Below are 21120 nucleotides of genomic sequence, written 5' to 3'. Positions count from 1 at the left end.
GAGTGCTGGTGAGTTTCCTGTCGTAATGAGGGACCAAATAATTGCATCTTTGTTGACCGTCACTGTGTCATTACCACTAACACCATCATCAGATTTCCGGAATGTGTCTGCCGCCTACTACCATCACCACCACCACCTCTTTCACACCATTACCTACGTCATATAGTCTCCTCCCTCCTTCCTGGTTATTATAGGTATCGTGATGAGCTGCAGAAGCGTTGCCAAGTATTCCGTTGTTTCTTATATATTTTAGACATATTTTCTCCTTTAATGAATCTATCCGTTTACATGAGATCAAAAAGTATCTAGGTTAACACACGTAGTTATTTTCTATAACCATATAGGGTGATGATTGTATTGCTGTCGTTTTGGGGGTTTACTGAGGTCAAAGGTCAACTGGGGAGTCCTGAGTTACAAAAACCCCGGCGTCCGGTGGTGAAGGAGTCAGTTGTTCGACGGCGGAGGTCTGTGCAGGGCTCGCGGTCTACCAGGTAACATGATGTGTTTTACGCTGCTCAGAATTTTGGCGATTTGATGTCGGTCATTCCTAAATATGTTACGTCTATCGATGAATGGGAAATTAATAATGTTTTTGTTGCTCATCTTTGCACGTGTATTTACGTAAGAAAATTGTTGTTAAATGTATATTCATATCTTTTGATTTAGAATGAATGTAGTCACTTGTGACAACAATGTTTAATGTCTTTCAGTGTGTCGATTCTTGCTGAATGTGTCAAATAGTGTTAATAATTGTTTGTGATTAATCATAGTCCTTCCCACTGTCGGGTCTTACTAAGCAAACAAGTCAAGGTGAATTAAGCATGAATATCTCGGTTTTACTGAAGTAGGTGCGGACATATTGTAAACAGTTACCAATACTTGCTTACTAACCTGGGCCCGTGAATTCATCCTGTTGGAGACACTTGGGCTGCCACTCCTCACAGAACTATTGGTACTCTCTTGGCAGCAAACTCGAAGAATTTGCTGCTTTGTTGTGCTCTGTTTCTACCAACTTGGCATAGAAAACACTTTTTTGTCGTTCAGTGTACAAATTTTCAGGTTATAATCAAACAATGGAAAAGTAAGAGCAGTAGTAAGAATAGGCCCGCCCTCACTTGAGCTGGAGTGGTGACTGAATGAAAACTGGCTCAGTCTGGCTTCACAAGACACCTCCCCCTACCACTGCCTTGCCACCAACAAGCTATCAACCGTCCGCCTGTTTACCCTTCCCGTTTTCTGGTGACAATGAGAATTGGTTGCACCAGTCTCTAGCTTCCCCTACCACCAGGGCTGGCTACCACTGTTTCTTCCATGTCTTCTACAATGAGGTATTTATGATGTATTTGGTCTTTTTGCAAATTGGCCAGCAGGATTACAAGTAATTTCACAAAAAAAAAAAACAGTATGCTGGGGTTTTGGAAAATTGACTTAGTACTCGTATACTGTACAGTGTGCTGCAGCCACACTGTCCCTAACGGGCGGTCATGCTTATGGAACCCACTTTCTTTTTTACTAACTTTGCAGCTTATTCATCCAAGGATTAATGTTTCAAAATTCTAATATCTCAACCATTAATCCGATAGACATTTCTAAAATAAGTTACTTTACATTACAACTACAGCTTATCTTATAGTAAAAAGCTTTAAGTTTTATTTTTCTTTGTTTTCACTCGAGTGTCTCGCTGCAATGGAGTTCAGCTGGTCGTTAAATGTGCCACGAAGAAAGTTGAGAACACCTCTTGCAGTGTGAGGTGTCGCCCCATCCTGCATAAGCCATTGTGTGTTCATGTCTACACCCTTTGTCCATAAGGTGCACAAGTGTGGAATTTTATAGCCACCTGGCAGCCTAGATTGAAACTTTGTGATTACTTTCTTCTGAGAGTTTGGAAAAAATCAAGATTTTGCAGATCGTCCGCAAAACACTGCTGAACTTCGGGTAAAAATCACGTAATTGTGGAGTTCTGTTGGTGAGGATCTCAGTCGTAGGGTGATTAATAATTTAGTGACTCGACTAGAAATGATGCAAACACACAATTAGGGTAACATTAGGCAAGTAATCCATGCATGACTGATTTTCAATAAAATATGAATAAGAGAATAATGTTGAAAATATTAATCATGCCATCATGTGTAACACAGTATACAGTATTCTCTTCCTCAGCATGATGGTGATCTGGACACCTTTCACCAGGAGCTGGGCTTGGTGGGCGGTGAGCTGCGTCCTGGTGTGGGTGGCCGTCGTTACCGCCAGCACCACACCTACAAGTGCCGGTGAGTTTGATTGTAACCTCACACAGATTAAATGTTGTATACCCTGGAGGGCAATATCCGTGTGTGTTTGACATCACCTGTGTATGATAAGAACATCTGACCAACACCAGTGGAGGACCCTGCATGTCAACAAGAGTGAGAGAACTGTACAACCCACCTGATATTGGTAGTAACATCTGAACATTTCAATATTTATCATATTCGTTTTATTTATAATATTGACGCGTATGTGTGTGTGTGTGAGTGTACGTTAACTGATGCCGTAAACTACCTTAGACTAACATTAAGGTACAGCTATGTGTGTTGTACAGGATCGTGCCAAGACCGTCGGGAAGAATGTCAACACTGGGCACAACTGGGCGAGTGTGACAACAACCCGGACTTCATGGCCCCTCATTGCCCCCGAAGCTGCAACAACTGTCCCGCAGGTCAGTTATTATTACCAAGAGACGTGATGAAGGTGTGAGTAATAAGTGGTTGAGTAAGTCACGCAGTCTACAGTCATTCGGATTCAGTAGTTTAGGCTTGAACTGACAAAAGTGGATAGTCTTTATCGACACTTGGTAGAAAGGCGATAGGCTAAGGCAGTTTGACTCATTACTGTGCTTCAACATCGTTTCAAATTTTGAGCTCGCGTCATAAAGTTTAAGTTGGTTTTTATTCTCGCAGACATATTCTGAGCTAAGCCGCATTAAAATATAACATAGTGTGTTGCTAGTCCACCGTTAGCCATACACTATAAAAAAGTATTTGACTTGGATTAAATGTGTTTGTCTTTTCACTTTTGCTAGGAACTGATGCTTTTCATATACCCCCCTTACACACTTTATTCTCACAGTGACTATAATATACTGACACAAACATCCTCACTCATATATCAACTTCAAACAACTTATCATAGTCACATCAAATAAGTCACTATTGCCAAAGATTAAAAGATGGAGAAGTTTCAGTGGTGTTTCAACCTATATGTCCCTCGCTACACCAAATCCTATAGTCTTGACCATACACTAATTGTAACCTAACCTAACCTCAGATGTGATGGAGTGTTACCCTTTTCCAGACCCGACATGCATGGATATGAACGACCAGTGTGTAGCATGGAGCAGGCGTGGGCAGTGTGAGAGCAACCCAAGCTACATGCTGCATCACTGTCCCAACGTCTGCAACGCCTGTAGAAGAGGTTCATCAGCGTCCCCTAGGATGTTTTGGTCCGTACTACCTGCTATTAAGAACGCTCTCATTAATTATGGACAAGCGGGATCTTCACCTGAACATGAAATCGGTGGTATGTTGGTATATCTCCCTTGGCTAAACAAAAAATGAGAGGAAGGTTTAAGGGGGTATAGTGATGGAGGGAATTTTTCTATGTACTCCAAGAAAATTACATGTCAGAATTTTTGTAATCATCCTAACAATGCCTACTATTTAACATCACTTGGTCATCCCCAGGATCATTATGCAGCATCTTTCATGAACCTGTGAGTTGGGATGATAGTGAGAGGTGGAGACTGGAGTCGACTCCATCTTTTGATTCAAGGATACATAAAGTGAGAAGACTGGGGAGAGGACTGGCTTACACTACACAAAGAGAGGTCACAGGAGGAGGCGGCACTGGAGAACCGAGTCATGGAGGACACGAAGGATCGAGTCAAGAGACCAACAGACTGTACCATCGGCGCACCAAGAGAACGATCAATAAACATTCCAGCGGCGGCAGAATACAGGTGAGATAAACATGAGGACGTGGAGTTGGTGAGAAGAGGAAGGTGTTCAATAGGACAGAGGGGAGGGGAAGTGTAAGGGATGAATAAGTATAAGGTACATGGTGAATTGTATAAGGCGCATTGATTACATGAGAGGAGTAGATGGAAGATACTTTTTGTGTAGAAGAGAAGAGCAATGTTACTGAAAGTTAACGACCAAATAAACATACAAACATACATATACTATATACACACGGATAGTTAAAAACTCCCCAAAAATATCTTTACGGAAGCCCTCCGGTCCAATGAATTTCAAAATAAACATCGCGACTCCCGTTGTCTCGGCATAGGGTTGTCTTAATTCTTAGTCCTTTGTGTCATATTGTCTCACACAAAATCGGAAACCTGCATAAAATTAATAGTTTCATACCCAACCTAATCTAATGTGTGTGTGTTAGTTTGTATATAATTTGTTCTGTTGGCATTGAATACATCTTCTTTGTTACTCGTTAAATTTTCTTGCTAAAAAAAAAGTGGTGTTGTTCCTTTATAATACTCGCATACTACATTTGTTTTTTCAAATTTGGTTAAAGACCGTCACTTCACATACGACAGCACCACCTACCATTACCAATCCTTTCCCCCAAAAATTCATTCGATGCCTTCACCCTATTCTTCCATCTCCTTTATGCTCTTCCCCTCTCCCTCCTACCATGTAAGCCTGAATTATATTATGCTTTTTTTTTAACAAATCTTCCACTTGCCATTTTCTCCCTGTCCATGTCCGCGTCGAATGCGCCTTCACTTCCACATCTCCTACGTATTCATTTTCCTCTTATCATCCATCGTATTTAAACCCCTTGCACATTGCTCTTACGTATGATTATATAGCCGTTAACATGATGTCGATTCAACTGTTCCCTTGTGCATTCCTAACTTTACCTTCTTGGTCTTTCTATATATTACTTTATCAATCCACCTATTACTCATTTTCATTCTGTCTTATAGAGTTTCTTAATTTTTTTTTTTATTATGGGTATATTTTTCCAATTTGTTTGATCTTTGCAACATATCAAATAAAATGTTGTCATGTTAGTGTGTGTTTTGCCGTTACTGTTTTACCACTAATGGGAGGTCGGGGGAAAATAAAATGGATTACCCAAACGACTCTAGTGCTTTTATAATCCCGTAGGCCTATATACAGTATATTCAAGTGTTTTACAAAATATTTTAGATAAAGTATAGAGTGGAGGACTGTGGTCGCCAACCATTAGCTATGAGGACGTTACTCTTTTTGAAATCTTCAGATTGGCCACAAACAAATAGGAGCATTATCATAATACATATACATTAATAGTTTCATGCAAAACCTAACCTAACCGACACCTTAAATGAAACAGCGCAAATTTTACAATATCATAATTAATACCCAGTGATATAACAATAGACACAGAAAGTTTTCCCTATTTGGCATAAACTCCATTTGCTTTTTAAGGTTTAATCGGCAATTATCTCTATTTAGCGAGATATATTTACTGTTAAGACTATCGTGACTCAAAGAATTACCAGACTTAGCTGCCAAGATCTGCCTGAATCAGCGACGGAGTAGGTCTCTGTGTAGGACCAGTAGACCGACTGACTTGAGCCGGTAATTTTGGGCAGAGGTAAGGTAAGCTAGGCTGTAGTGTATAAACTTGCCACCAGGGATTTTCATCGCCCGAGGACAGTTGAACTATTTTTACGTCGCTTGTGAACTTGTGAGTGTAGTTGTTGTTACTAATTGTCAGCCACCTCAAGACAACTAAGGGTGAAAATAGAATGAATTTGTACAATAGTGTCGTTCTTGAGGGCTGATTTCTTTTATTATGCTATCTATGTGATTGCTTCTATGCACTCATGGTTCGGAATATCCCCAAAAATAATAAATGTACTGACTGACTTATATAAAGTAACATTTGTAATTTAGATTAGAGGATAATCAACTAGCAGTGTCAACATGGAGGGTCGTAGAACAGAAGAGGAAGTATCTGTTGGGTGAATTATAAGAGAGGAAAATGCAAGCACTGGTGTATAAATCCTGTTTATTTTGAATTCGAATTAATTTTAACATAAAGTTCAGAATATTAAATGAAATATTAACTGAATTCAAAGCTGATTAATTTTATCTTCTTCAAAACTTCAGAATCAGAGACGCAGCCACTCCTCCAGGTCTGGTGGACAGAACTGCAACTTTATCAAGAAGATGTTTGGCAAATGTGGGCGTCAGACCAGCCGCAGGAGGAAAGGGCGTAGTGGAGGGCGGCGGATGGCGGGCCACTCTCAAAGACGGCACAGAAATCGTCAAAGAACACCCTCCTATGGCCGTCAGATGATGACCCAGGGTCATGGCAAGTTTAAAAAAATTCAACAGATGATGTCGTTGTTTCAGCAACAACCTCAGAAGAGCTTCAGTCGTCAGCAAGCATCAAGACGACAGAAGTTCAGGCAGCCACAGCGTAGCTACAGCTATCAGACAATGTCTAGGCAATCAAAAATGCACAATCAATATCAAATATCTAGAAGACCACAGACTCACCATCGCCGCCAGAGTTATGGTGATCAACGTAGATCCAGTCAGAAGCAGGGTGGTTTCCTCAGCTTGTTGAAAACAAATATGAAGTCTTGGTGAGAACTGACGACATATGTTTCCTTAAAAAGTGTTGATATTAATTATTAAAGTGACAATCCAGATATTTGCTCTAACTTGAAAACGTAACACCATACAGTGTACTATCATATATATATATATATATATATATATATATATATATATATATATATATATATATATATATATATATATATATATATATATATATGGTTAACGAACACAATTCGTTCCAGAAGGTCGTTCGTTAACCGAAAATTTCGTTAACCGAATCCATTGTTTCAATGGGATATTGGGTAATTGGTTCCAGCTCACCGAAAAGTACATACAAAGTAAAAAAAATGTAAATATTTTACCAACAAACAGCATACTCCAATACTTGCACATGTTCACACACAGTAGACCACACAAACACACATCATAATGAAAAACAAAACAAAAACATGAGTTAAACACACACACTACAAATCCGGTTACAGTAAAACCTTTTGGGATATTAAAACACTGAAATATCGGTAGGCAACGAATTTACTATACAAGGAAACAATGCTTATGGAAACACAAACAGTCAGACATAACCTTAGACTCTGGAACTTAAGACCTCATGTCCCTCGGGGTGAATTATTACAATCTTCAGTTTGATTATACCACTATATATCTATACCTCCCAGGAGACTATGTGTAATGATAAGATGTAAAATGATTCGTTCATGCTGATGTGTTAGAATAGTTTTTTTTCTCTCAATACAATAAATAATTTGACAATATTGAAGAAGTCCATTGAGGTGATGTTTAACTTCATGTCAGAACGGCTAAAAATAGAACTTAGATTAGAGAATGATTTTTTAGGAATGTTTATGATGTATTATGAATGTGAATATTATCGGTACATATCACTCACATCTATTCACCTGTAACACTAGCTATACAGATTGGTTAAACTTGTCTCTCTGATTAGATAATACCCAGGGGATACGTGAACACCTCGGCTAATGTTTAACAACCTGACCAAATTCATCCAACTTTATCCTGACTTACATCAGATGTCAAGTTTTAGTTGGTGGAGAAGCCAGGTCTCACGGGCATATCTCAAAGACAACTTGAAACTAGAATAAGTATAATTTTTTTTAAATCTTATAGGCTTAAAAAAAGGGCCTAATTTATACATACCTGCATTAATTCTCTTTAAGCATATGTTTACTTCAGAGTTGACCAAAGTTGAATTTTAGTGGTGTTGCGTGGTTGCCGTGGAGCATGATAGCGTTGTGTGGTTGCCGTGGAGCATGATATTGATGTGTGTTTGCCGGGGAGCATGATAGTGTTGTGTGGTTGCCGGATAGCATGATAGCGTTGTGTGGTTGCCGGGGAGCATGATAGTGTTGTGTGGTTGCCGGGGAGCATGATAGTGTTGTGTGGTTGCCGGATAGCATGATAGCGTTGTGTGGTTGCCGTGGAGCATGATAGCGTTGTGTGGTTGCCGGGGAGCATGATAGTGATGTGTGGTTGCCGTAGAGCATGATAGCGTTGTGTGGTTGCCAGGGAGCATAATAGTGTTGTGTGGTTGCCGGGGAGCATGATAGTGATGTGTGGTTGCCGTAGAGCATGATAGTGCTGTGTGGTTGCCGTGATGATAGTGATGTGTGGTTGCCGTGGTGATATGGGGAGCATGATAGTGTTGTGTGGCTGCTGTAGAGCATGATAGTGTTGTGTGGTTGGGTAGCTGTAGAGCATGATAGTGTTGTGTGGTTGCCGGGGCATGATGGTGTTGTGTGGTTGCGTGGAGCATGATAGTGATGTGTGGTTGTAGAGCATGATAGCGTTGTGTGGTTGCCAGGGAGCATAATAGTGTTGTGTGGTTGCCGGGGAGCATGATAGTGATGTGTGGTTGCCATAGAGCATGATAGTGCTGTGTGGTTGCCGTGGAGCATGATAGTGATGTGTGGTTGCCGTAGAGCATGATAGCGTTGTGTGGTTGCCGGGGAGCATGATAGTGTTGTGTGGTTGCCGGGGAGCATGATAGTGTTGTGTGGTTGCCGGGGAGCATGATAGTGTTGTGTGGTTGCCGGGGAGCATGATAGTGTTGTGTGGTTGCCGTAGAGCATGATAGTGTTGTATGGTTGCCAGGGAGCATGATAGTGTTGTGTGGTTGCCGTAACGCAAGATAGTGTTGTGTGGTTGCCGGGGAGCATGATGGTGAGTAGGAGAGAGTGAGGCACAACTCAAGAACATTATCACGGGCAGTGCAATGCAGCGAGTCGTGGTTATACATTAGGTCGCTGCCTCTTAAGGAAATCACAATATATTGTGCTACTTAAGCATACATATGGCGAATGTGATGATAATTATGTTACAGGTTCTCCTTCTTGATAATTGCCAACACTGTGGATTATCTACCAACATTGTTAAGCTCACTCTCTCACCGCCACAAGAAGATAAATCTGTTATGTCCTCCAAACTTTACCAAATATTACAAAATAAGTCTAGGTTGTCTGTACATTTAAAGGATGAGGCAGGCCCGTCCCACTACTACAAAAATCAGCATGTACTGGTTGGTCTTTATAACGTTTACAAAAAAAGGTAATCATGTTATTCGTTCCTATATATATGAATAATTCCTATTTTAGTAATAAATATCTCTGAAACTTAAGTTAGATACCCCCAGTGCTCTATAATTATCGCCAATATATTATATGTTATCGTTTAGTTCTCTTTTATGTAACGGTCGGTTTAGTCACAAAGGTTCCAGTAAAGACTATAGTGTAGTCAAAAAAATCCCTAAAACTAATTTCTGAGTAGAAGGTCAGTGGTAAGTGGGTAAGACTGCGGGTCACACGCGTAGGGAGGAGTGTATTCGTTGCTCCTGTGATGTCACGTAACTCATTCAACGCCAGCCAACCAACGGTCCGCTCTGTTATGAGTACAAACACTTTTGGTGTATCCTTAAGGCTATTGATTTGGTGCACATATTACACTCGCTGGTAATATTTTTCCTTTTTGTCGAAATCATTTTGATAGACACTTAATGCTGTGTATAAATAATTTTTGGCTGCGTCAGTCAGTCAGTTTTGTGAATAACAATCCTGACATACTGAGTGAAAGAGGTTTTTGCCCAGCCTATGTGTCTATTCGTGTGTACTGACGCAGACTATGATCCGTTCTTGGTCATCCTTCTGTTCCATGGACGCCACTTTCACTTTTTGATCAGCTAAGAAGCTGTGTGGATAATATCTCTATTCATTTAGATAAATAGTAATATTGTGAGCGGGTTGTTAACAAAGTGGACACAGGCCGGGCTGTATGTTTGTTGGCTGTTTACAAAAATAAGGCAGACTCACAGAAACCCTGTCGACACATTCCCTTATACAGTATAGGTTAACTGAGGCTATGCACATCAATGGGTGCGAAATATCCTTCCATGCAGTCGCCTTGACTTACATGTACTAATTCCCTAAAATTTGTACGCTGGCACACACTTAGGCCAAACTGTCTTAAGGCCAGCGTGGCTCAGGTCTACCAAGCACAGTTGGTGGAGACAGTCGTACTACTGAGACTTTCATACACATTCTCTGCTGCACCAATGTAAACAACCAGACACAAAGTTTTAAAGAGTTAACTCTTGTTTACAAATACAAATTATGCACGAATAAACAGGGAAACGAACATTTAAGAACCGTAATGCAACTTACTGAAAAGTTATCAAAGGTTTCATTACTTTCATTCTGAGCGTAACCAAGGAATAATTAAATGTTTGCAATAGGTGAACTAGCAACTGACATATTTGGTTTGGCGAGTCATACAACTAAATAAACGCACTTGATAATAAACTATTATTTATTGTTTTCTCTTAGCCTGAGGACGAGACAACATCTAACTTCAAGAACAAGTGCAAAAGATGCTTCTCCCTTCACCGTACAAGATAATATAAAAATCTATGTATCCACAGGCTACGGCAGATCGTCTTATATTTCTCACTAGACTGAAAGTTGTTTCTCTGAAATGCGCAGGACGAACAAAATCAAGTTATAAAAATTGTGTTTACCTTGCCTACAGCCTTGTGTGGGTAATTTCCAGAATTAAGTATAAAAGAGGCTGTGATTATGGGTGTCTTCTTCTTCCTTAAAGCTGCTCGGGAATCTCATCAAGCTGGCGTGCAGTTAGTCACCTTCACTTGGAGTTTAATGCATTTTACTGATTTCTATATTTCTACATTAAGCAAAGATGCAAATTTATATATCTTTTTATTATTATTGTCTTAATATTCTTCTGTGCAAGTAAGTCAATACTGATAGAAAAACCCTTATATACAGTAATGCAAAGGTGGCAGGGGTATGATACAAACATAGATTATACTAGAGGTAGAAAATGGGGGCAGGTGATGGTACACTAATCTTCGGTTCGCTACCGTACCATCTGCAGCTGGCTAGTGATCTCCAGCCAGACTACCGCAGGCTTGGCAGTCTCAGCTACCGCTACAAAATCTTTATGGAGCCGCCTCCATCCTCATTGACTGTAATAGAATATATCACATCGATATACTGTATATATGTATATATATTTTTATATAGGCTTATAGATCCTGACATATTTCCATACCGCCTTCATCATGATAAGATAAAGGTGTTTACATCACATGTGCCGTGACCTCTGTACGAATAAAAGTAACGCTAATGTACAACATGTGAAACTCATAACATATATGATGCTAGTATTATTACAGTGTGTGAGCTTCTCATAGATAACTGTATATACAGCAGATATAAGCATTAGGTGCACAGTGATATTCCAAAAGATAACGTTGTACATGAAAATACCGAGTATGGGGGGCCTAGAAGCCTATTCGAGGTCCTGGGAGCGTACAAGCGTCGAAAAACAGAAAGTACTGGTATAACAATCATGTCAAGCGAAGCTTCCGTATGTTCACATTTTGTTGCTAATTGTGATCACATATCTAAAGTATATATAGACAAATTAGATCATTTTCAGCAAGAACCTTATATTCCAGGGAGGGTGTGAACTTCCCACCCAAGAAAGTCAGAAGTCTAATATACAGTAATGTCTTTTAAGGTTTTTCTTAGGCTAGATCATAAACTTTGCATCTGTTTGGACAAGGTGGATGCAGCAGCATTGAAACTCAGATAACTTTTGAATAGCAAAACAGGTTGCGGTTAGATCCTTACCTGACACTATAAATTGTCTTCTAGAACTAGGCGACAGATCTCGTTTCTGGCGTTCAAAAATGCCGTGTACAAAATGATTGTCTGATTCAATAAAAAGTCTTTGTTCATATATATATATATATATATATATATATATATATATATATATATATATATATATATATATATATATATATATATATATATATGCATGTGTGTGTGGAAGCCTCTACAGTATATATCTATTGCAATTCCCTTGCTGTAACGCTGCACCTATAGCCTTGCTCCAAAAGCAATGACAATCGTAAAGGTGTACATAAAGTGTCGAGGGCGGTCGGGAAACATGTTAAGATGTTTAGAGACACATTATAGCTCAAGGTAGGTCAGGAGAGAGGGAAGGCAGATTTTACGAGCAAAGTACAACGACGAGAATGAATGTGAATTGTTAACCATTCGACGACGAGGACTGTCGACCTCACACTAGACAGGAGGCTTGTTGCCGCGTCCATCGTCGACGAAACCAAGTTGAGACGCATAATATTCATGACGTCATCAAAAAGCCTTTGTTGACGTCACACACAAGATTTATAAATACATTCACAACATTCACATTTTACATTGTGGAGCCACAACAATATATACAGTCACTTCAGAAATTTTTAAGTTAGAGTGTACAAGCAGTAGATTATCATTCAGTACACTGAGTGAAGAATATTGATTACTCTGTCTTGTTGAGCTCTGCTTGTAACAGTTTTTCGACATACATTAAGCCATAGTGTATATATTCATGTTAGTGCTACAGGGAACTAAACCGGAACATTATTGGTTAAAACACAACCGGAAAGCATTCATAAATTCACAGAAAATATTCCTTTTTTTTTTTGCAGAAATACTCTTTTAACAGTGGATCAGTGAAGACTTCTATCTCACCAAAAGCACTCCACTTGACAGCCACTTATCAGAGAGGAAACCTGCACTAAAGTCACCTACAAACATATCCTGTACAGAAGAATGCAATTATCTAACTTAAACATCAATGATACAGCTTTTTACTCTAAGTCGCTTATAATGGCCTTGAGGAAAATCATAGAATATCAGCTCAAGCTACAGATATATGAGAACTAAAGGTAAGGATTTTCTTGATAAGGTTTTGATGGTGGTATATGATTCAGTCCCATAACGACTACAAATTAGCACTCAGACAGAAGATCAGACTACTAGGTTAGAGGTGGTTTTGTATCACTAGCTAAGCTTACATACATCCCTAGTGTTTCTTTAACAGGTGTTCTAAATTATGAACCAAAATGACCATGGCGCTGTATTCACCATCTTAAGCTTAGCTGTAATCAACTAAGAGATGACTTGTTTTAGTTTGTATATAGATTCATGTTTATCGAGTGATCACTGGTTGATGTTCAGTACAAAATATTTGATCATGAATAATCTAAAACTATGACAACTTGTACATGGAAATACTGCACGATATTCCTTGACCTGGACTGTGGGTGGAAGAATACAAGAAGCACTAGTGACACAACCTGGTGTAATTGTCTGTCTGTGTCGTCGATGATTGGGGGTCAAGATGGTATTAATTCATATCGTGAATTAGACCTTAATGTAGTTCAATGCTAGAGCTAACGATGGATGAAGCAGTAATGATTGTGTAATGTCACTGAATCTAGGACAGTGGATGAGGCACGGTGGTTATGGGGGAATGACACCAGTGATGGATAATGTGGAGGTTGACTTGCTTGTGGAAGGAATAGGTATGACAAGGCTGTAAAGGTCGTGGAGAAGAATCCTTAGATAACTAGAATAACGAAGAATAGAAAAAACTAATTTGATATCGGTAACTGAATCCAAATTTGTAGTAAGGGATTCAATGTTACCTTCTTGAGCCAGCCTAGTATATTGATGAGGTAGTAAGGAGCTATCAGACTCACGCTACTGTATCTATCGCCCTCTTAGGAAGGTAATGACAGGTGAGACTGGTAACTACTAACTAAGAGAAAGGACAGGTAAAGGGATGACAAGGAAAGACTGATAAAGAAGTAATTGGAAAAAATGAGAAAGAGATACAAGGCAGGATAGAAAGGATATGGAGAGACGAGATTATAGGTTATGAGAAAAGAGGTAAAGATGAATGAGATTTCACAAAAATGAAAGGTGAAACAGGTATGGGGAAGACAAGAGGTAAAAATGTGTGAGAACTATGAGTATAAGAAGTGATAGGTATGAAAAATGAGAAGATATAAGAGGAATGTGTGAATGTAAGAATGAGAATATTAAGTGAGAAGATTGATAAAATATGAGAGAAGTGACCGGGTAGGATTATATCAGGCGGGAGGATAAGAGGCAGACACAGCGTACAAAAAGGAGGAAAAAAAAGTCAAAATGGAGAGAGATGAGTGTCAGAATAGGTTTAGGATACGATAAATGAGATAGGACGTCTTAAAACGACCAATAAGCTCGATACGTGGGGAATTAGACTGAATACTTCTATGACTAATATATATATATAAAAAAAAAAAGGTTCCACAGCGACCTCTACATTTTATCACTGTGAAACTGATCCTCGTGGTGGAAGCTGAAGTAAACTTAGCTATTATTCATCTTAAGAGTAGGATACGCACAGGAAAGGGATGCAATTCGTACAGTATTTTGCACGGCCTGGGAACTTATAGTATTATTCAAACGTTACAAGATGCACTGAAGTTTTCTTTTATGACCAAAACTGAGTTCCATACAGAATTTATATATACACAAGTCATGTTATCTTAGGTAAGCATTACAAATGTTCTCCATCTTCCCCTTCCGTCCTATAGTGGCTCGTGCTATATAATGACAGGATTTACTGCTTACCCGCAGAAGCTGAACTTGTAGACAGCGTCACAAGAGGTTACTGCTGTCAGCTACACTAATGGAACTTCCCTGAAGAATCGTCATATATATTTAACAAATTCACCAAATAAACCTATTAAAAATAATGATTATATATTACAATATACATAAGTTTCTTTTCAGTTAGTCCTGTGTTTGTTCCCGCAGGAGCGAGACTTGTTTAACACATATTTGGTGGATTTGCCTTTCATTTATACTCGACGGGATTATTGTTTTAGTTACGCCTAAGACAAGTAAAAAAAAAACTATGGTTGCTTTCCCCGGTAACATATGTATTGCTATTTATTCCGTGCTGTTTTCTCTTTCCTTATTTTTTATGTAAAAACCAGGAGGGAATTTGTCCTCAAAGATCTGTTCTCTCACTAGCGACACATTTTACTGGGTCTGACACTTTCTGGACGACCAACACTCACTTTCTACAGCAGCAGGTTATAAGACATTGCCACACACACACACACACACACTGTGTATCCTTAAGTTTTGCGAGGATCACTAAAGTAGTTCCTGTTTTTGTTCATTGATCGGTGGTGTTCGAAAACTGTTCATATTAACAGAACACTGACTACTTTGTTACAAGTTTGGTGCACTTTATTAATTTTGATAACATTTATTAGTTTAAATCTTATATATATATATATATATATATATATATATATATATATATATATATATATATATATATATATATATATATATATATATATATATATATATATATATATATTCTCAAGTAGTTTTTGTTATGATAAACTTTCAATAAATCCAAAGATCTTAGTTCACCACCTATGAAAGAGTTACAAGTGTAGTTTGTATTTGTAAAAACGAGGTGGCTGTCTAGTGTCTCCCCACCAGACCCAGAGTCCGCACACAGCAGTAAGGCGTCGCAGTCCTCACTCAGCTTTGGTCTCCACTGTATTTAATGTTTGATAATTATTGTGTACCTTAAACCTTCTATGGAAGTATCTATCTTCAAACTTAAATTTTATATAATACTTTCAGGTGATATTTAATAATATTATATTCCCGTTTCGTAGAATGACGAATATTTTTGATGAAAATGTGAAATTGTGATTCATTCGTCTAAATGTTTAATAATATTTTTTGTAGTTAAAAGTGACTCTCATGTTTCCTGAAATTGTAATTCTCACTGTAATTCAATCATGTGGTAGATTTTTATGATAGTATCTGATTACAGTGCAACAATGACTTAAGCAGCAGCAGTGTAATCTATATTTCGAGTACATACGATTAACTTTGCATAGTGTATGTTCAGTGATATTAACATCCCCTTTATATATATATATATATATATATATATATATATATATATATATATATATATATATATATATATATATATATTCCAGTACCCTTTCCCTATTCGATAATTTCCGGTAATGTTAAATTTATCAACAATATGCACAAAATAGGTAGCCATGCATTTTCAGGAAACACTTATTTTCATCAATCAACGTATATAGAAAGCACATACCACTTTCTTTTTTGTCTCCGTATAACCTAATTCCTAAACACATATGACACACACACACACATATTACATTTGCCAGATAGGGACCATGTTAGTTTCTTACACCGAACTATTGTTTTTTCTTACTTGAAACTATCCATTTGTCATCGGCACTTTCTTTGGGATATTCCTCTACATATTGTACTGGTTTATTTGGATATTCCTCTGGATATCCCTCATGAATTTCTGGTTGATATTCTACCTGGTATTTCACCGGATATTGACGTGGATATTTGCTCTGGAAGAAGGTTGTATATTGTTCATGGTATATCTCTGTATATTCTTCCTTGTATACCTCTATATATTCCTCAGGCTGTTTTATTTGGTACCCTATTGGATACTTTGTAGGGAACTGCGGGGGATAATCCATTGGATAATTTTGATCCATAATTTCCCCGCCATATTCACCCATACTTCCTCTACGACGGTCATCCACCCTCTCACTACGATACTGATCCACACTTTTCCCGGGGTACTGATCCAAACCTTTCTCATGATGTGGATCCATAACTTTCTCAAGATGTGGATCAACACCTTTACCTTTCCCGAGATGTGGATCCATAATTTTCCCGAAATGTGGATCTATAACTTTCTCGAGATGTGGATCTATAACTTTCCCGAGATGTGGATCTATAACTTTCCCGAGATGTGGATCTATAACTTTCCCGAAATGTGGATCTATAACTTTCCCGAGATGTGGATCTATAACTTTCCCGAAATGTGGATCTATAACTTTCCCGAAATGTGGATCCACAACTTTCCCGAGATGCGGATCCATAACTTTCCCGAGATGTGGATCCACAACTTTCTCAAAACGTGAAACTACACCTTTTTTAAGATGTGGATCCACTTTTCTCCCGGAATAAGGATCCACACCTCTCTCAAGATAGTGATCTACACCTGGCCCATGAAACTGATCCACACCTTTCTCATGATATTGATGCACAGTTTTACCAAGAACATGATCCATCTTTTTCCCATGATAGTGATCCACGCTTCTCCCGACATAATGATCCCCATCTTTCCCGTGATACTGATCCACACCTGTCCCATGAAACTGATCCACACCTGTCCCATGAAACTGATCCACACCTGTTCCATGATACTGATCCACACCTGACCCATGAAACTGATCCACACCCGTCCCATGAAACTGATCCACACCCGTCCCATGAAACTGATCTATACCTGTCCCATGATACTGATCCACACCTGTCCCATGAAACTGATCCACACCTGTCTCAAGGTAGTGATCCACACCTGTCCCATGAAACTGATCCACACCTGTTCCATGATACTGATCCACACCTGTCCCATGAAACTGATCTACACCTGTCCCATGATACTGATCCACACCTGTCTCATGAAACTGATCCACACCTGTCTCAAGGTAGTGATCCATACCTGTCCCATGAAACTGATCCACACCTGTCCCATGAAACTGATCCACACCTTTCTTAAGATAGTGATCCACACCTTTCTTAAGATAGTAATCCACACCTTTCTTAAGATAGTGATCCACACCTGTTCCATGAAACTGATCCACACCTTTCTCACGATGTTGATCCACACCTGTCCCATGAAACTGATCCACACTTTTCTCACGATAGTGATCCACACCTGTCCCATGAAACTGATCCACACCTTTCTCAAGATAGTGATCCACACCTGTCCCATGAAACTGATCCACACCTGTCCCATGAAACTGATCCACACCTTTCTCAAGATAGTGATGCACACCTGTCCCATGAAATTGATCCATACCTGTCCCATGAAATTGATCCACACCTTTCTCACGATGTTGATCCACACCTGTCCCATGAAACTGATCCACACCTGTCCCATGAAATTGATCCACACCTTTCTCACGATGTTGATCCACACCTGTCCCATGAAACTGATCCACACCTGTCCCATGAAATTGATCCACACCTGCCTCATGAAATTGATCCACACCTTTTTCAAGATAGTGATCCACACCTGTCCCATGAAACTGATCCACACCTGTCCCATGAAACTGATCCACACCTTTTTCAAGATAGTGATCCACACCTGTCCCATGAAACTGATCTACACCTGCCCCATGAAACTGATCCACACCTTTTTCAAGATAGTGATCCACACCTGTCCCATGAAACTGATCCACACCTGCCTCATGAAATTGATCCACACCTTTCTCCTCATGTTGATCCACGCTTTTTCTATGACACTGATCCACATTTTTCCTGAGATCTTGATCAACATTTTTCTCATGATATCGATCCACACTGTCCCCGTAATATTCGTCTCCACTTTCGCCATGATACTCACTGGCACTTTCCTCATAATACTCACTGGCACTTTCTCTACTGCAGTCATCCACATTTTCGTCGTGACATTGATCAATGCTTTCCCTAGGGTTTTGATCTGTGCTTTCCCTACGATATGTATGTGCACTTTCCTTCTGATACTGATCTTCACTTTCCCCACGAAATTCACTCTCACTTTCACTCCTATATTTATCAGAATTTTGCTTATGATAGTCAGTCGAACTTTCTCCGTGATATTCACTCTCACTTTCTCCGTAATATTCGTCTGCACTTTCCCCGCGATATTCGTCTGCACTTTCTTCGTAATATTCATCCGCACTCTCCCCATAATATTCATCTGTACTTTCACCGTGATATTGGTCCGTAATTCCTTCATGATAATTCCCTGGTATTTCTTCAAGGTATCTTCTGGTTCCGGCGAGTGGATTGTTGTCTGAGTTTTCATCCACTTCATAGATGACGTACAGGACGCCTGGGCCTCTCCGTCCCTACGTGGGCTGGTCTTGTGCCTCGTCTACAATGATCGGGGTCACGACGGTGGTTTCCAGGCGTGGCGAGTGTAGTTCCCGCGGCTGATGGGGACTTTCCAGGCGCGGTGAGTGAAGTTCCCGCGGCAGGTGAGGGCTCTCGTGACGTGGGGAGTGTAGCTCGCGAGGGACGTGTGGGCGGTGGTCGTGAGGGGCGTGGAGTGAGGCAGAATGAGTGCGAACGTGCGGGTGATCGAAGGCGCGCTCATGGTGCTGGTATTGTGGGCGGTCGTGACGGAAGGAGTGCCGGTGACGGGGCATGTAGCGGGTGTTACGGGCACTGGCTGGTAAGGAGTACTGCTTACTCAGTGCCCCACGGGACATCGACCTCGACGGGGACAGACAGCTGTAACATTAACACCACATTACTACCTGCTTCCAGACCTAATGTACATAAAGGTAAATGAGTCAGACCAAAGAGAATATCGTTTTCCGTCTCTGTATTGATGGATAATTTATATCGGTACACCAGTTAAAGGAAAACATTTCGATTGTGCGAAAGTTGTGAGTGGGAGAGCTAGGTTTTTCCTCGTAATATATACAGCACATGCTTACGTAATTAAATCATTTTGAAATGAGAGGAGAGGGAAATCAAAACGACTCATTATACAGTCCTTTTCCGACTAAACAATCATGTAAGTGGTTTCGTCAGAAGGGCAAATGGATACTGTCATAATTCAGAGAAGTGTCAGGAATTACATATGGTCACCATACCCCGGTTCATGGTATATTTTAACATTAATTATAATTTTATCATTACTTTCCAAGACTGAAATGCTAACTAAATTTGTTGTTAAGAACTTAAATGTGTCTTTCTAGATAAATAAAAAAGAAAAGAAGTCAAAGTGACTTTTTAAAATGTTTGCATGTTCAGTGGCAGTAGTGCTCTTTACCTCCCGAGTTAAAGCTGATTGTCCGGTTAAGAAATTCCAGAGGGAGAGATAGATAGACAGATAGATATAACCCAAACAAACTAAACTATAGCCAAAGAACGTTCTGTCATTGTTTAAAGATGCTGAAAATCTTTTATTGCCTCACACAACACTCCTTCAGAATTCCGGTTGTTTATTTTTTCCTGTGTTTACATTATATCAGGTTCTCGGATTTTTATATCCTAAGGAGTTTCAAATCTCCAATTCGTTTTTTTTATTTACCTTACTTTCATTCCTAGACTCGTCAAAAATTTGTCTTTACCTATTTTCATTTTTGTCTTTATTTCTCTAATATTTCTCACTCTCTTTTCTCCGTTCCTGCATTTTTCCCCTCTCCATAATTATTCCTTTTTCTCAATTAACTCTTTCTGTCCATCTCTCTCTTACCTTGTCTTCGATTCAGCTTGTTGCTGTTGTTGTTGCTGTTGTTGTTGCTGCTGCTGCTGTTGTTGTTGTTGTTGCTGGTTGTCAATGGAGTTGGGCAGCGAAGTCTTGCGATCTACTTTCTCTCTTTGTATACCCAAGGTGTCCTCACCGCCCCCACTTCCTCTGGGAACGACTAAATGCATCCGTCTGCTCCCTCGGTCAGTCACAGGGTACCCTTGACTCACTGGGTACCCGTAGTACCCTCCCGCATACGACACCTGCTGGCGCAAGAAATATTATAGTTAAAGTAATCGAAGGGTGTGGTGTTAAGGAGCAAGGAACTGCTTAAATAGTAAAAAAGTCATGTATCGAAAAGCACTGACCTGACACTAATACAGTTACACCTCTGACTGAATAAGGTAAGACACTGGTTACCATGTCCCAATTTGTCCCATCCAAGCCACCTCTCATTAATACACACTGACCACACACACGCACATAGTAAGCTCCTCATTCTTCTTATGCACTCAACTTACCTGTGCATATTGACTTGGTTATCTTACTTCAGCCTCGATGACTTTCCTGATTACTTCATCATAGTTTTAGCGTTTTACCTGCCTAAGCAAGCCCCAAGCCTAATTACTTACTTTTCACCTGTACTTGCTAATTACTTGCCTAGACACACCCATTCCTTACCTTGCCTTGCCGTCTTGCCATCCTAAACACTCCCATGCACTTATCCCACTCTAACCACAATCATGCACTTATCCCTAACCAC

General features: G+C 39.7%; 3 protein-coding genes across 6 annotated transcripts in view; 1 reads left to right on the top strand and 2 right to left on the bottom strand.

Moving 5' to 3' along the window:
• Positions 1-309: 309 nt before the first annotated feature.
• On the top strand, positions 310-6752 carry LOC121874720. 2 transcript variants are annotated; one of them, XM_042378999.1, is made up of 6 exons: positions 310-491; positions 2161-2270; positions 2582-2698; positions 3334-3558; positions 3723-3997; positions 6159-6752. In XM_042378999.1, the coding sequence occupies exons 1-6, from the start codon at positions 349-351 to the stop codon at positions 6642-6644; spliced, it is 1356 nt and encodes a 451-aa protein (XP_042234933.1). In that variant the 5' UTR covers positions 310-348; the 3' UTR covers positions 6645-6752. The 2 variants fall into 2 exon arrangements, with proteins under 2 accessions (XP_042234933.1, XP_042234935.1); XM_042379001.1 differs by lacking the exon at positions 310-491 and adding an exon at positions 1663-1935.
• Positions 6753-17419: 10667 nt separating this feature from the next.
• Positions 17420-18275, bottom strand: LOC121874719. Its single transcript, XM_042378998.1, has one exon. It carries the CDS (start codon positions 18267-18269, stop codon positions 17535-17537), a length of 735 nt encoding a protein of 244 aa, XP_042234932.1. The 5' UTR covers positions 18270-18275; the 3' UTR covers positions 17420-17534.
• Positions 18276-18363: 88 nt separating this feature from the next.
• LOC121874718 overlaps positions 18364-21120 on the bottom strand; it is a 98804-nt gene continuing 96047 nt past the window's right edge. For 2 of the 3 annotated variants that reach the window (XM_042378994.1, XM_042378997.1), the window contains 2 exons: positions 20364-20623; positions 18364-19390 (listed from right to left, as the gene is read on the bottom strand). In XM_042378994.1, coding sequence (XP_042234928.1) covers positions 19006-19390; positions 20364-20623 — 645 coding nt within the window. In that variant the 3' untranslated portion in view covers positions 18364-19005. The remainder of the gene's footprint in view (positions 19391-20363; positions 20624-21120) is intronic. The other variant, XM_042378996.1, reaches the window with a different exon arrangement.

The sequence above is a fragment of the Homarus americanus genome, unplaced genomic scaffold, assembly GCF_018991925.1.
Source record: "Homarus americanus isolate GMGI-L3 unplaced genomic scaffold, GMGI_Hamer_2.0 scaffold34360, whole genome shotgun sequence".
NCBI lineage: Eukaryota > Metazoa > Arthropoda > Malacostraca > Decapoda > Nephropidae > Homarus > Homarus americanus.
This window is presented reverse-complemented; position numbering and strand designations above follow the sequence as displayed.